Source organism: Chanodichthys erythropterus, chromosome 15 (genome assembly GCF_024489055.1).
Source record: "Chanodichthys erythropterus isolate Z2021 chromosome 15, ASM2448905v1, whole genome shotgun sequence".
Taxonomy (NCBI): Eukaryota; Metazoa; Chordata; class Actinopteri; order Cypriniformes; family Xenocyprididae; genus Chanodichthys; species Chanodichthys erythropterus.
In genome coordinates, this window is record NC_090235.1 from 31,870,927 (window position 1) to 31,889,031 (window position 18,105).

The window sequence follows — 18,105 nt, forward strand, 5'->3', positions numbered from 1 at the left end:
GATATCTGCCTGTCCTGATCTTTGCTTGTTCCTTGACCACGATTCTGCCTGTCCCTTGCTGTTCCTGTTTGCTCCTGTTTGACCCTGCCTGTACGACCACTCTCACTTTAATAAAAGCTGCACATGGATCTCTGCCTCAGTCCCGCTTCGTTACAACTACAGTGGTTCAACCTTAATTTTATGAAGGGATGAGAATACTTTTTGTGCACCAAAAAAACGAAATAACGACTTTATTCAACAATATCTAGTGATGGCCATTTTCAAAACACTGCTTCATGAAGCTTTACGAATCTTTTGTTTCGGTTCGGAGCATGCATCAAACTGCCAGAGTCACGTGAACCATTGAAATTTCGAAATGCTTATTATGTAACAAAGCCTCATTTACTGAAATCATGTGATTTTTGGCACTCTGAACCACTGATTCGAAACAAGATTCATAAAGCTTCGCGATGCAGTGTTCTGAAGTCGGCCATCACTAGATATTGTTGAATAAAGTCGTTATTTTGTTTTTTTGGCACACAAAAAGTATTCTCGTCGCTTCATAACATTAAAGTTGAGCCACTGTAGTCACATGAACTGTTAACTGTTAAATATGTCTTTAGTATCTTTCTGGGCATTAAAAGTGTAAATGAACTTGCTGTCAATGCAGGCTTCACTGAGCCATTGGATTTTATCAAAAATTTGTGTTCTGAAGATGAATGAATGTCTTACGGGTGTGGAACGACATAAGGGGGAGTAATTAATGACAGAATTTTCATTTTTGGGTGAACTAACCCTTTAAACTTTATTCTAGAGTAATATATTTTATAATGTAATTTATTCTTGTGATGGCAAAGCTGAGTTTTCAGCAGCCAGTACTCCAGCCTTCAGTCTTCAGTCTCACATGATCCTTCATAAATCATTGTAATGTGCTTATTTGCTGATCAAGAAATTGTTTCTTATATTCTTATTGCTGCTTAATATTTTTGTGGAAACCATGATCATTTTTTTAGGATTCTTTGATTTAAAAATAGAAAGTTCTGAAGAACAAAATGTATTATTTTGTAACATTATAATATTACTATCATTTTTGATCAATTTGAATGTGTCCTTGCTGAATAAAATGATTGATTTCTTTAATAAAAAGGTTGAATTCAAACTTTTGAAAGGTACTCTGGTTTGCTTAGGAAAACATTAGTATTGCTCATACCTAAAGTTAGTCATTTGAACAAATATTAAACTTTGCTCACAATTCACCGCATTTGTGCTGTCAGGATGAATAATACTTCAAATCATGCGACTTGTTTGGAAGAGCTGTGCTATTACCATATATTCAATAAACTTGGCAAGAAATCTGTGTATAAACATTTAAAATCCCATAAACTTCTATTTGAAGAAAGAACCTGAGCTATATCTATAGAAATAGAGACTTGTAGGTGGGCAACTGCAGATAACAGCATAGCAACACTCTTATAACCACTCAGAACACCTTAAGCAACTACATTTCAGCATACTAACAACTATATAGCCATGTTTTGGCAACTACCCACAACATTTTTTTTGTTGAATTTTGTTTGTAAAAACACACTAAATTACTTGCGCGTAGTTGCGCTAAATCTTCGTTTATTTGGCCAGCTTGCCCAAGAATACATTAAAATCTACCTTTAACAGTGGCAGAAATTTCACGGCATATTTTCAGCACTCTCCTCTTTTTACCGTGTAGTATCTGTGTTTTGCAGTTGTCGTTGTTCGTGTAGGACTGTGGGTGTGAGCTGAAATAGAGGACAAGCTTGGTGGGGTTGCTGTTTAAAAACCGTGGCAGTCTATTCCCACACACTGCCCCGCTGGCAGAAGCGATACGCACATGCACAGCGGGGTAAAGCAGTGGCATAACGCTCAATAGACACGATGCAGTATGGCACGCACAACTGCCGCTTTGATCCGGCCCTCTCCACACTCGCAGCCTACAGTGTTACAGAGTCCTTTACCTGAGCACTCCGCGCACACACACACATAGAGGCTCTGTGTATATATGTGTGTGCGATTTTCATTGTATTCAGAGAATTTTGTTATATACAGTATTACAGCTACAACTGACAATTACAGATCAAAACAACAAAAATTACTGAAGACTTCAGAAGCAAAAACCTCTAAGTCCATCTGACATTTTTCTTTTAAATTAAAGGTGCCATTGAATTGAAAATTAAATTTACCTCAGCATAGTTGAATAACAAGAGTTCAGTACATGGAAATGACTTACAGTGAGTCTCAAACTCCATTGTTTCCTCCTTCTTATATAAATCTCATTTGTTTCAAAGATCTCCGAAGAACAGGTGAATCTCAACATAACATCGATTGTTACGTAACAGTCGGGATCATTAATATGTATGCCCCCAATATTTGCATATGCCGGCCCATAATCGAGGCATTAGTCAAGGGCAGCCAGTATTAACGTCTGGATGCACAACTGAATCATCAGACTAGGAAAGCAAACAAGAACAATAGCGAAAAATGGCAGATGGAGCGATAATAACTGACATGATCCATGATTACATGATATTTTTAGTGATATTTGTAAATTGTCTTTCTAAATGTTTCGTTAGCATGTTGCTAATGTACTGTTAAATGTGGTTAAAGTTACCATCGTTTATTACTGTATTCACGGAGACAAGAAAGCCGTCGCTATTTTCATTTTTAAACACTTGTAGTCTGTATAATTCATAAACACAACTACATTCTTTATAAATCTCTGTGTGTAACAGTGTGTAATGTTACCTTTAACCCGTTTGCCACGGAGCACTATCAAACTCATTCAGAATCAAATGTAAACATCCAAATAAATACCATACTTACGCGATTAGACATGCTGCATGATGAACACTTTGTAAAGATCCATTTTGAGGGTTATATTAGCTGTGTGAACTTTGTTTATGCAATGATAGAGTCGAGAGCTCGGGAGGGGGCAGAGAGCGCGAGCATTTAAAGGGGCCGCATCCTGAATCGGCGCATTTCTAATTATGCCTCAAAATAGGAAGTTAAAAAAATTAATTAAAAAAAATCTATGGGGTATTTTGAGCTGCAACTTCACAGACACATTCAGGGGACACCTTAGACTTATATTACATCTTGTAAAAAAAAACGTTCGATGGCACCTTTTAACATTTTTTTTATCAGGCTCCTATGTTCAGGTTCAGTAATTTCACTTTAATGGCAACAAAAAGGTTATTAGTTACTGAAATACCTTATTTTTAAAAATGTCACTTTAGTCAATTCATTGGAATTTAACAAATTTGATTGTTTTTTGCTAAAAAAAAAGGCGAAGTCCATGTGTGTTTTTTGCAAAAATCTCTAAGTCCACCTCTTTGGACAAGACATACTGTAGTAGACAGTTGCAAAATCACTTCTGCAAATGAACCAGTATTTCTGAATAGGGTGAGGCTGGGATTTAGCAGGTTTGAAGCAAAAGTATTTGATGAACACTGTATACTGTGTGCGGAGAGCATTCGCTCAATATCGTTATCTCTTTTTTGATGGATGTGGCGTTTAGCGGCTTTTGCGTCTGAAGTCTTCATCTGTTAGTTTACAAAAAAACATAATGCCGTTCATACATCCAGTCACTTGAATACACACTTTCTATGATGAAGAAAAAGAAACATAACACAAGAAATTTATATTGTAGAAAGGACTCCTGCCGACCCTCTTGACTGCGTGTCAATAAGTCTATTAATATATAGATAATTTGACCTTTTTATGACAAGGCAAAGTTAGTTCATGCTGTAAAATGTCATGTGGTTTAACTCCCCAAAAATTAGTAATGCATGATATTTGTAAAAGTAAAAAAAAAATAAATAAATAAATTTCACAGTTTGAAATGTTCAACGTAAAATGTCATGTGGTTCGACTCAAAAACATGATGATTCAGTATTTATAAAATAAATTCATATTTGTAAAAAAAATACTATTAGTTTAGAAATTAGTTCAAAGTTAGTTTGTTATAAAATGTCATGTGGTTCGATGACTCAAAAACATGACAATATTTATAAAATAAAAAATGCATAATGTTTGTAAAAAAAAAAATACTATTAGTTTAGAAAAAAAGATCTAATATTATAAAATGTAATGTTGTTCGGTTATAAAATGTTGTGTGGTTCAACTCCCCAAAAACTTAATGATATTTATAAATATATATGTTATTTGTAAAAAATTCTGAAACTATTTCAGGGAAAATTAGTTAAAATCATAAAATGTCACATGCTTTGGTTGTAAAATGTCATGTGATTCGATGACACATGACACGTCATATTTATGAAATAGTAATTCATGATACTTATAAAAAATCTAAAATTAGTTCCGGCAAAGTTAGTTCTGATTATAAAATGTCATGTGGTTTGACTACCTGAAATTTAATTATAATTATAAAATAGTAATTCAGGATATTTGTAATAATTCTGATGTTAGTTCTTGTTGTAAAATGTCATGTTTGATTTGTAAAATGTCATGTGGTTTGACTCCCTAAAAATGTAATTATAATCATAAAATGGTAATTCATATTTGTAAAAAAATAAATCAATTAAAAAATCTGTTATTCCCGTTGTAAAATGTCAGGTTGTTCTATGGTACGTCATGTGGTTTAACTCCCCAAAAATTTTAGAATATTTATGAAACAATAAGTCAGGATATGTGTTAAAACAGCAACACATCAAAAACTGTTTACAAATATGTTTTACTTTATGCCAATTTGCAGTAACAGACATTTCTGTTACCCACCCTAAAATGTTTAGCCTCTTTTAAAGTCAACATGAATTCAAAATAGTCCCCATTTATAATAATATTGCACCACTTTGATCTGGTCAGAATAGAATAGAATAAAGTTTCTATTCAACATCAACATTCTATTTTCTTGTTAAATCTCCTACTGAATTTCACTTGAAAATGTGTCACATCACAGAAGTTAAATGAGTTCAGCACTGGCCATCTCAGACCTGCTGATTGGCGTCTGGCATGTTGTGGTGTCGGTAGTATCATGGACGTCCTTTTGCGTCTAAGCCCAGCTGTAGGTGTTTTTCTTGGTTGCTCCTGTTATCTGTGTGTTTCAGACGATCCTGTTCCCTACAGTGATGCCCGCCACATGGAAAGTTATTTCCAGGCCCATAATTCCTTACATACACAAGTACTGTATGCCCAATGATGGGTGAGAGACAGTGATGTGTTGCGTGTTCTCTTTATATTAAGGCATGAGACTGAAGAAGGTATACCATGACAGACATGATACAGACACAGAGTGCTTGGCACATTTGAAGGAAGTCTATAAATATCCTGCCAAAGGCTTTTCTTTGAAAAGAGTAGCAGCTTCCTGTGAAAGGACAGTGTGAAATGGTCAGCGTGAGATTGTGTGATTCTTTCATCAGGTTTTTCTCCAGGGTGTCAATATTTCTTACAGAGACGAGATGTAGCACATCAATAAATAATAATGTTGATGCAAAGTATTGCAAAGACTGCAGCAACTAAGAGAGTTTTATTAAGTTATGTTTTGTCAAATGCATGATATATGTTTTCGTACAATCTGCTTACGCCCCAGTGATGGGTATGTTTAGGGGAAGGGTTAGGTTTGGATCTTCATGCTTAATTCTTTTTTTCTAATATTTGTACGTTTTTGTATGATTCACAATATACAGATTCATACAAAATCATAACATACTTAGGTTTTTCCATAAGATCAGGTTTTGCCAGATCTTATTGTGAAAAATTTCTCAATGCATGTTATTCCAAATACAAAATATGTTTGTCATCAAAAAGTTATAACTTGGAGACATAGAAACCTCTTTGTCCTATGCTTCAAGAAAAAAAATAAATAAATAACATTAATTTTTCTTTTATTTATTTATTTTTTTGTATAATACTGGTATTTATTTTATTTTATTGTTTAATTTAGAGTTTAATTGAACTATTTACATTTTATACTTTAATCTCCGCCATATCTTACATTGTTCAACAAACAGGTAGTTTGGCCTCAAACTTACACCGTTGGTTAAAACAGAAGTTGATTATTGATATATGGCTGTTCAAACAGAAAATCTGACAATGTGTTGGTTGGACAGTTATGTTGACACACTAGTTCCTGTTAACTTATGTCATGCACTGCATGAAACGCTGCATTGAAACATTGATTAAAGACTTGATCAGTCATTCAATTAAAATATCACACAAGTCACATTCTCGAGGTCTTTTTTCTGTTGGAAAATGTCTTCTGCTTTTTTATAATATTTCTGTCAAACTAAAAAATGTTCTCTCACACAGAGACACTCCCTGCACCTGTCTTTTCTGTCAAACCGCAGACAAAAGCACAGTAATTGATCTGATTTTAAAATGTCATCTCAAATGTCACTGTCGTTAATTATCAATACTTCAATAAATCTGTTTGAAATGTCATAAACTGGTTATCGTTCTCTTCCGATGGTGTGTTAGATAATGGTCTGCCAGGCCCAAATCAACATCTCTCATGTTGTCAAACTGAGTTTGCCAGTAAGATAACATTTTATGACTCTGATAAAAGCTGGTTTAATTGCAGTTCCATCTCAGACCTTTACAGGTGAATCTCATGAAACCTGTAAAAAAACAAATTTTCAAGACTTTTTTTTTTTTTAGTACAATTAGGACAAAATTCTCATGACAATTAATCACTAAAAAATTTGAAACAATATTTATGAAGATTCTTTACATTGTGGTAGTATTTGTTGTACTGCCATTTATTCTGAATTTAAAAGAAAATAATTGTAGTATAGTAATTAAAGGGTTAGTTCACCAAAAAATTCTGTCATTAATTACTCGCCTTCATTTCATTCCAAACCCTGACTTTCCTTTTGTTTTCGTTTCATTTGTGTTCCGAAGATGACTTTCGTTCATCTTTGAAACACAAATAAAGGTCTTTTTGATGAAATCCCTCCTTAGACAGCTACCACTTTGATGCTTCAAAAAGTTCATAAAGAGATCGTAAAAATAATCCATATGAATTGAGCGGTTTAGTCAATTTTCTGAAGATACTCGATCGCTTTATATGATGAACAAATTTGATTTAAAGGCCCACCGAAGAGTGTTGGAACGCGCAGCATTATTCAATGTTGATGTAATTTCAACTGACACAGGAAGACAGGGCGATTTATCGAACAGCCCCGCCCCTTTTTTTAAATAGCCAATAGCATTTCATTTGTTACAGCTCTGCCAGAGCCGTTAGACTCTGTAAAACCTCAGTTTCCTTCTAATCTCTAACCTTTTCTCCTCATAATTTCCTTTTTATCGCTTATATATAGCATTCCGTGCAGAATTCAAATGGGTCTGATAACTTTTATGGTCTGTGCCGACTCGCACATATGATCCGCTCCGTGCTCTCGTGTCTCTGGACCGGAGCAGACTGCTCACGTTGCGTCGATTCATGTGACACTAATGCGAAAACGGACTTCATTCACGTCAGAGGAAAGCATATTTACACTGTCTGAATCGTTCCCTATTCTCTATGTACTGCACTATGTGCCATTCACCATGTAGAAACTAGTAAATGTTTGAGCAAATGACCGATTTCAGCCGCAGCCTCAGTGTCTGTTGATAGTGTAGGAGGAGGCGGGACTTCAGATTCTAGACAGCATTTGATTGGACCGAAGATTTGACGAGAGACTGTATGTTTTGAATGCTTATAGTATCTCCTAAATGCAAATTTTGTCATTGTTTTGGAACACACCAGTTTATTCAAAACCTTAAGGCTAACATATTCATACTTAAATTTTGATTTCAGGGGGACTTTAAGGTTTTTTCACATATAAACATTGATAAACAAACATAAACAGAAGCTCAACTGAACCTGCTTCGTGCGTGAGAACAACCCTTTTGCGGAAGCTCAAATGTGCTGCGTAAGACACGAGAATAAACCTCACTGGTTCTCGCATGCGTCAAGCAAAAATTCTTGAGCTTCCATTTACCACAACTGATGTGTGAGTTGATGAATGTTTATATGTGAATAAAAGACGAAATTCAATCTGTTCATCATATAAAGCGATTGAGTCTCTTCAGAAAATTTGGAGTAAACCATTCAATTCATACGGATTTGTTTTACAGTCTCTTTATTATAGCATCACATCTTCATTTGCGTTCCGAAGATGAACAAAAGTCGTACGGGTTTGGAATGACATGAGGGTGAGTAATAAATGACAGGATTTTCTTTTTTATGTGAACTAACCCCTTAATGACAATTTAATCATCAATTAGTGTCATCATTGAGAATAATGGAAAATATACAAAAATACTTAAGTTAAATGTTTAGATTCATTATGAGTACTGTAATTCTCATTTAAAAATTCAAAATACAATAAAACTTTGCAATATATCTCTCTTGGGCAGGCGGAAACTTTCTCAGAGAATGAATAAATTCAGAATCATGAGAAGCTTTATAAATCCTTTTCAATAGTGAATGTCATTTCTTTCACTTTTTATGGAGATCAGATTTGATTTTTCTGTTTCCCATAATGCACATTTAGACGGGGAAAGCATTGACCTCACTTTCTCTCTCATTATCCATTTATCGCTGTCTCCACATCAAATATAAAAAATGTTTTCCTGTGTTGCATTATGGGAATTAATGCCGAGTTGATTTTCCAGAATTGGTTGTGAAGAGCGGTTAAGATAATAAGTCATGACAGAGAGTGGTAAAGTTACTCATTTGAAAATCTCTGGCAACACAATGTGCTGTCTGTGCTCGACAGTCACGCTGTTCTCTGTGTGGGTTGTGATGACATGACCGGCTCTCTGAGAGTCCCACATCGGCCACGTTCGTTAGTGTAATATGGTTGATCTCATACTCAGTGCAAAGCATAATTACTCATTCATGCCTTCTCTTATTACTTCCTACAGGTGTGTGCCGCCACCTTGTTCACTATTGCCATGCTGTCCTTTAGCTTGAAGCAACTGATTACAATCTATTCTAATAAAATTAGAATACAGCGTTCAATATTTATATTAAATAGAGTATTAGAATATAAATGTTCAAACTACATTGAGTTAGAGGAACTTAATTTTGTAACAAACATACATTGTCGATTACTCAAAGTTAAAAAAAAAAAAAAGAAAAGTTGTTCCAACTAATTTCAACACAATTGAAACAAATTAATCTGATCAGTTTCAGTTTAAAGGTGCCCTAGATTCAAAAATTGAATTTACCTTGGCATAGTTAAATAATAGGAGTTCAGTACATGGAAATTACATACAGTGAGTCTCAAACTCCATTGTTTCCTCCTCCTTATATAAATCTCATTTGTTTAAAAGACCTCCGAAGAACAGGCGAATCTCAACATAACACCGACTGTTACGTAACAGTCGGGGTGTACGCCCCCAATATTTGCATATGCCAGCCCATGTTCCCAACATTACAAAAGGTATTACACAAGGGCAGCCAGTATTAACGTCTGGATCTGCACAGCTGAATGAACAGACTAGGTAAGCAAGCAAGGACAATAGCAAAAAATGGCAGATGGAGCAATAATAACTGACATGATTCATGATAACATGATATTTTTAGTGATATTTGTGAATTTTCTTTCTAAATGTTTCGTTAGCATGTTGCTAATGTACTGTTAACACTAGCACTACCGGAATTCTATAACTACTAGAACTGCCAATAGCGGTCATTTTGACTGTTCATACCAGACAGCAGTGAATGTCATTTTTGTCATGTTATATTTACTTCAAAGCTTCTATGGTCATGTTTTATGAAAAATGTGGGGTAATTTAAGCATACATAATATAATATGTTCGTGATATTATTGTGTAAGAGCTACTAGACCTCCCACAAAAGTGCATACCGCAATTTGCTTTCCGCAATTTGCATTGGGCAAGCTGGAGATCAAAGTTTTTCACCGCAGTTAAAATGTTGTTTTTGAAAGTCAAAATGTCAACAAATATAAAATGAAGCAGAATATTTCGTTAGATAAAAAACATATTGTGAATTTTGGAAATGATTACATCTGTCTTTATTCAATACATTTTGACTTTTGGAGTTTACAATGCTTTAGCATTATCGGAAATGTTTGGACCACACGAATCGGAAACAATTTTATGCAGCCTCTAATGAAATCTAGAATGAATAAATAGTTCTGTTATATTAGGACAGATAATAAACATCATAACACAAAATTGAAATTTAAATAAGTGTCAGACGAACAAGAGACCAAGAGACATCGCTCTCTGCTCCTCCATCAGACTCTGCATCATCAATGTTCTCAAGCAAGGATAAAACCTCAGTGACAGTCATTTTCTTTATTGTTGCCATTTTGACGGTAAAGCTAAGTTTTAGCTTAGCAAAAGCATACAAAACTGCCAGAGAAAGGTTGCTAGGCAACAGCTACGCACATCTTTAACGGCGGGAAAAAGCGCTGAGGAGATACAACGCCTGTAATATGTGCGGTCAAATTGACCGCTATGGCCATTCAAGGTAGAAATACTCAGAACTCTTTTGTGTTTTGTAATTTTAATAAAATAACAATGTTAAAATAAAATTTACATTAATTTAAGAAAAGTCATGGAACTGTAGTTATATGGGTTTTATTTCAACAAAGTTATTACATTGCAAATCTTTAAAACGGTCAAAATGACTGCCTTGGTAGTTCTAGTGTTAAATGTGGTTAAAGTTACCATTGTGTCTTACTCTATTCACGGAGACAAGAGTCGTCGCTATTTTCATTTTTAAACACTTGCAGTCTGTATAATTCATAAACACAGCTTCATTCTTTATAAATCTCTCCAACAGTGTAGCATTAGCCGTTAGCCACGGAGCATAGCCTCAAACTCATTCAGAATCAATGTAAACATCAAAATAAACACTGTACTTACGCGATTAGACATGTTGCATGACGAACACTTTGTAAAGATCCATTTTGAGGGTCATATTAGCTGTTTGAACTTTTTTTTTTATGTTGTTTAAGGCAAGCGTGAGCTCTTGGGGCGTGGAGCACGAGATTTAAAGGGCCACACACCCTGAATCGGCTCATTTCTAATTATGCCCCAAAATAGGCAGTTAAAAAAATGAATTAAAAAAAAAGTCTATGGTGTATTTTGAGCTGAAACTTCACAGACACATTCAGGGGACACCTTAGACTTATAGTACATCTTTTAAAAAAAGTTCTAGGGCCCCTTTAAATTAACAGATGTTATATGTAACTTAATTATAATATAGATTCAATGAACAAGTTAGATTTGTGCTTGTCACTGGCATTAACGCAGTCCTTGCTCATATGGTCAATGTAATGTTGCCATAAGATTACTAATCATAATCCTTTAGGTGAGTGTACTTTGCATGATGAAATTCTGCGGGGCAGAAGTCATCTCGATAGTATTCTCTTGCTGGAGAATTTCTCCCTATGTGGATTTTCCATTCATCCTAGTTTATTGATCTTTGGCACATGAATTCGCCATGTTGATCAATACAGAAAGCAGCTTGGTTTGGCTGTGTTCCTCTGTGTGGGCGGTGCTTCGTACATCGCTATGCTGTGTGCTTGCGTTTTTAGGTGGTTAGTGGTTAGTTCAAACTTTAATCAAAAAAGTCTTTAGCAAACACCACTAAGTAATGGAGAAAACAAAGACCGCAGATACTGAGGCAGAGTTTTGGATGTAAAATGCTTTACCAAAACAAACAGTTTTCCCAAACACACTTCTATCTAAGCCGTGCCGCCCCCTCTTCATCGTGTTTTGTGAACACAGCTGGCATCAGAAGAGATTTGCACCAAGCAATGAATTGCTGGAATCATGATTTGCTAATCCAGCCCTACAGTTATTCCCTGAATGTGCTTTTTCCCCCCTGTATCAGTCCAGTCTAAACCCAGCAGTGCTTTTCTTTTGTCAATCTCTTCTCTTCTAGCTTTGTCCCACATGCCCTGACATTTTCATGACACCCTTGATGTCACTGTGGTCCTCATGCTTCAGTTTTGGCCTCCGCTTGCACTTTGTTGCTTCGACATTTCCATTGCCGCTTTATGAAAGTAACTGTTGTTGGAGCTCCCAGTGTGCTTTGATTAGATATGCTCTTCTCGTCCACCAGTGGATGGGCGGAGGGATGACTTACAGGCTTATGAGTTCAAGTTCAACCTCCATCGACAAGAGGCCAAAATAATTGCAGAAAGTGGATTATTTTGGTTCAGAATCCAGTCCGACTCATCCCTGCTGAGTTCCCTGTGTGCTGGGAACTGGATCATCATGAAAAAACTCTTCCATTACTTTTCTGAGGGGGTCTTAGAGTCTTAGAACTGGTTTTACTTCAGGACCCAGATTTTACTCTGGATATTACAAGGTCACCCAACACAGTGCCAAAATTGAATTCTTAAGGTTTCATGCTCTCGGGTTAATTCACTGCACAAAACCCATTGTGGGCAGGAAAAACCATATGTGCCCTATGTCTCTTAGCTTGTGTAGTTTTGTTAATGGTTTTTGAGGATGAGTAGATGTTGCTCAAGCTGTTTATGTTGGCATCTACCTACAATTCCATTAAAAAGTTTAAGGTCAGTAAGATTTACTAATAAATAAATTATATATATATATATATATATATATATATATATATATATATATATATATATATATATATATATATATATATATATATATATATATATATATATATATATATATGTGTCAATCCAAAATTTATTTTTCATTCATTATTACAGTTTATTCACTATAGTTTAAAAAATGGTAATAAAATATGACAAGATCTCAGAGTTAAACTGTGTCAGAAAAAAATAATCTTAATTATGTCAGATAACACTTAAGCAAAACATGGTCAGGTCAAAGTGTCTGAATAATTTTTGGTTCCAGATTTTTATCAGTTTTACTGGTAGTCCACTGTATGAAGAATTTTTGGGTATAATATGTCACAGTTTGCTTTATTTTGCTATCCTCACTTACATAAATGAACTATAGTGTCCTGCACCCACTAGTAAAAATATATCAAAAATATCAAAAACATTTGAATAATTTTTGGTTTGACTAATATATATATCTCAGGATGATTTCTGAAGGATCATGTGAGACTGAAGACTGACTTCAGCTTTGCCATTACAGGAATAAATTACATTTTAAAATATATTCAATTATAAAAGATTTCAAATTGTAATATTATTTCACAATATTAATGTTTTTACTGTTTTTTGATCAAATAAATGCATCCTTGGTGAGCATAAGAGACTTTTTTTCAAAAACATTAAAATTTACTGACCCCAAACTTTTGAGGGGAAGTGTATTTGTATATGTATGTATTTGTGTGTTTATTTATTTATTTGAATTGTTTTTTTCCTGCTAACCATGATCCGGTCAGAACACAACTTTAGACCACAGTATGGTCTGAACTTGATGATCTGACATTGATTTAACCCTCCATCCACACTAATATAATAATGCATACTGTATATGTGTCCAGTGTTTTCAATGTTGTATAAAACATATTGCTGAAAGGAGAAACTTGATAAATTTACCATTAGAATGATTTTGTTCATTGGTAAAATTTGAACGAATTCAATTTTTCATTAACTTTTGAAATAGAAGTTTAGAGCATTTTGAAAATGCTAACTTTCAGAACTCAAAATGATTTTCCAGAAATTTCCACTTAACCTCTACTATCGTTGTCAAGCTGACTCCTTTCAACCAAAAGGAATTGAAGTATTTCATGCACATATTACTTTTAATACTTGCTCTCTTTCTTTCTGAATTCTAGACTTTGACTGGAATTACTTCTGGTTTTGGAGTCGTTTTGTGGATTACCTGCAGTGTGTGCTGGCTTTCACAGTGTTGGCTGCCTACGTGACGTACCTGCTACTGGACTCTGTTCTGTTTGTAGAGAGCCTGGGTTTCCTTGCTGTATTCACGGAGGCCATGCTGGGAACACCACAACTTTATTGCAACTACCAGAACAAATCTACTGAAGGAATGAGGTTTGTACTGCTAATGTTTTTGGTCTAAAAAGAAGGGTTCATGAGAAGTTTTTCAGTGATATTAATAGTTTAACCTAGAAGTTTATCTTCCTGGAGATCACATTTATGAATTGGTGTCAGGGTTTAACATTCTTTACACCTTTTATTTATAGAAACTAATAAAGAACTGAATTAAAGAAACAAATAAAATGGTTTTCTGAACGTTATGCCCCAAACTCATGCCATTGGTTTAGTCAATTTTCCTGTGTTGGGCAAGTTGGGATGCTACAACAGAGCAATATTGTGCAACAGTTTTTTTAAACTTTGAGATGGAAATGAACTAGGGCTGTCAAACGATTAATCGCGATTAATCGTATACAAAATAAAAGTTTGGGTTTGCATAATATATGTGGGTGTACTGTGTATAATTATTATGTATATATAAATAAACACAAATTAATGTATATATTTAAGAAAAATGTTATGAACAAAATATTTTTATTTATATATAAAATATATTATATAAAAATATAAATAAATACATATATTTGTAAATATTTCTCAAATATATACATGAATGTGTTTGTATTTATATATACATAATAATTACACACAGTACACTCACATATATTAGGCATTTTATTTTTTAAGTTGCCAAAAGTTGTCAAAGACCTCGTCCAGAGCAAATGATCAAAAGAGTCGCATACTCATTTGTGGGTTTCAACATTTTTTATCTCTACTATAACATTAGGCAGTTTTGATTTATATGATCATGTTAGCTTACATGTGCAAAAGCAGTATTGCACCTTTTGGTTTATGCAGATCTTTTTCTTCACTTGTTTTTGGATCCGGAGATTATTTCAGAAGATCCGTAACAGCGCCCCCTACCATATTACAGTGAAAACATGGATAGCTGGAATAACTTGTCAATAGCGTTTTGTCAAAAATGACATGAAAATCTCGTCAGTGGCAGGTAAAGAGTCAAAGGGTTAGTTCTCCCAAAAACATAAAAATTCTGTCATTAATTACTAACCCTTTTGTTGTTCCAAAACTGTAAGACTTGCGTTCACGAGCACCACGACACATGCGCACAAAATTGGGGATTAATATTTTGTAAATAAAGTGGTAAATTCTGTTTGTTTTTTTTGTTTTTTTTACACAAACAAAGCACTCGTGTCGCTTCATAAAATTGTGGTTAAACCAGTGGAGTTACATGGTTTACTTTTAATGATGCCTTTCTGGGGCTTGAAAGTGGTAGTTGCGTAGGCTCTCAATAGAGGGACAGAAATCTTTGTTTTCCGAAGATGAACAAATGTTTTATGGGTTTGGAATGACATGAGGGTGAGTAAATTGACAGAATTTTCCTTTTTGGGTGAACTAACCCTGTAATGGCTTAATTATAGTGGCTATTGGTACAAACCAGTGTATATACAGCAAAGCATCGTTACTCGTTTCATATACAAATCGAATTTTTACATGCTCAGATTTTTTTTTTTTAAGTTTTTTTGGATAATACTTCACACTTAGATGTATGTCACAATACAAAATAAAATATCTGTCGCTACTTCCATTTTATTGTGATTTTTAAATCTAAGGCTCAAAGAGGGTGGAAATGAAACAAATAATTTAAAAAATAGTGACAACCTTGACTAACACTATTAGTGGACCTCAGAAGGAAAGAAATAAGTCAGTTAAAAAAAATTATGATATGACCACTTTAACATTTTAACTTTCACTCCATCTTTCTCCAGTGATTGAGTACAAAAGCCTCCACTGCTCTAGTGCTTGAACAGAGAAACATGGGAAGTGATATGTGGCGCACAGTCACTCCTTGATGTCTGCTAGTCAGACTTCCTGCTCAACTGGTTTATGAAACACTGTTGCTAAGCTACGGGAATCCGATATACAGTAGATACCTCATACATTAACTGGATTAGTGGATTTTTTATTTTATTTTTTATGTTTTATTTTGCCGTTTAAATTGTATGACCACAAATTAAACCAAGCAAATTAAGTAATAAAACAAGTCACAGTGACAGAAAGTGTACTCAAAATAAATGAATCAGACAAAAATAGTAATCAGGTAATTTTTCATTGTGACTGTTAGATTGTATAAGATGCATTGTATGTGCTTGAGAGGCGTATTATCTTGCATAACCTTTTGCGAGATTCAGTGTGTGTGCTGTAAAGACACGTCCTGTCAGTGTGACTTAGTGTGTTTGGTAGCGTCTCACACTGTGAGATGCCATCCTGTGCTCTGTTTTTCAGTGTGTGTGTGTGTGTGTGTGTGTGTGTGTCCATTCACCAGCACTGATTTGATGGCACAGGCGGGGAGCTGCCGCTGGCATCATGCCAGCCTGACAAGATAAGGGTTGCTGCCTTCTGTGTTGCTGTATATATGTGTGTGTGTGTGTCTATTTAAACATCTGCAAACCTGCCGATAGAGCCTGTATTGCTGTCTATGTATGTATCTGTGTGTATGCAAACAGTTATTTGTATATGCTTATGTTTATGTATTTTTAAATTGAAGTTTGCTGCTTTGTGCGTGAGTGTGTATGTAGGTTTGGCTGTGGGGTGTTTTAGAAAGAGGAATAAAAACATAGAAAGGAAAAGAAAACTGTATATAAATACACAATTGTTCAAAAGTTTGGAAAAGTCTTTGAAAGAAGTCAAAAATACAGTAATATTGTGAAATATTATTCCAATTTAAAATAAGTTTTGTATTTGAATATATATTTAAAATGCAATTTATTCCTTTGATGGCAAAGCTGAATTATCAACATTACTCCAGTCTTTAGTGTCACATGATCCTTTAGAAATCATTCTAAATCTGCTAAATTGCTGCTCAATAAACATTTTTTATTATTATAAAAGTTGAAAATGTTGTGGGGAAAAAATACACAAAAAATTCATGGAAACATGATACATTTTTCCAGGATTCTTTGATAAATAGAAAGTTCAAAAGAACAGCATTTTTAAAAAATAAAAATCTTTATAACATTTATAAATGTCTTTACTTTTGACACTTACTGTTTTGACACTTACTGTCACTTTTTTAAATCCTGTTAGGATTTATTAGGATCTACTTGTTGTATTGTCTTGTCAGTGTTTTTTTTTTTTTTTTGCTTATTATGGGACTACTAACCAAATAAATGTCTCACAGACGCAACAAAATGCGCACAATCAAATGAATAAAAATGAAGCAATTTTAATATTATTCAAAACGCATACTCAGTGACTGATGTCATGGAATAGGCTATTTTTCATATAGAGCTGTACATGTAGTACAGTTAGAACGTTCATGTTTACCTTCAAGTTATTTTCAAGATATTCATTGTCGCTGTCATTATATTAGTCTCACAAAAATGAGATTTAAACTCAAATGAAACAATTTTAATATTGTATAAAAATAAGTAGTACCTGAGATAATCATTGAGCTGTCAGCCACAACGTCCCAGAAACCATTGCAAAAATAGAATCCACTCTCTCAGTCGCTCATCACATATCGCCACTGCGGCTGGTTAGGATACAGAAAGAAAACTCATATCCTATCCACTTTGTGTAAGGATTAGTCTGAAAATTATATTTAAATATACATATTAGATTTATCTAAAGAGTAAAAACATATATTGAGAGATGTACATATATGGCAGTACATTTTAGAATGAAGCATGTATGCACAGTAATATGTGGTAATGAGTTACTGCAATGAACAGTTTTACAGATTTGCCTTTGCATCGTTGAGACCTTCAGAAACTTCCATCTGACTTAAGGACAACTTTTATTGCACTCTTGTGCTGCTTTATCTTGTTTACGTTCCCTGAATGTCACATTGATTGAAACTAGAGTAATTTATGTTACTTGCACTGTATGGGAAACGGTTATATCAGATTCAGATCTGTGCAGCGTTCTGTGCAGGCCCACCACAATCACAGACGATTCATCTCCTGAAGACAGCCCTGTATTACAAGACTAAAAATTTAATTAGTTTTTTTTTTTTTTTTTTTTTTTTTTTGCTGCACTGAACAAAACAAATGGTATAACTTTCCATCTTATTCCCAGTCTTGTTTTTTCCTTTTTTGCTATTCACTAATTGTTCAGCCATTTATTCATTCTTTTATTTATTTATTTATTTATTTATTTTGGTTTTGTTTTGTTTTGCTTTGCTTTGCTTTTGTTCAGTTTT

General features: G+C 34.3%; 1 protein-coding gene across 3 annotated transcripts in view; it reads left to right on the forward strand.

Annotated features, from left to right (window-relative positions):
* Nucleotides 1-18,105, forward strand: part of LOC137037794 (solute carrier family 66 member 2) — a 44,985-nt gene that overhangs the window by 16,276 nt on the left and 10,604 nt on the right. For 2 of the 3 annotated variants that reach the window (XM_067412087.1, XM_067412088.1), the window contains one exon: nt 13,724-13,940. In XM_067412087.1, coding sequence (XP_067268188.1) covers nt 13,724-13,940 — 217 coding nt within the window. Of the gene's footprint in view, nt 1-13,723; nt 13,941-16,227; nt 16,504-18,105 lie in introns of those variants that run through there. The other variant, XM_067412090.1, reaches the window with a different exon arrangement.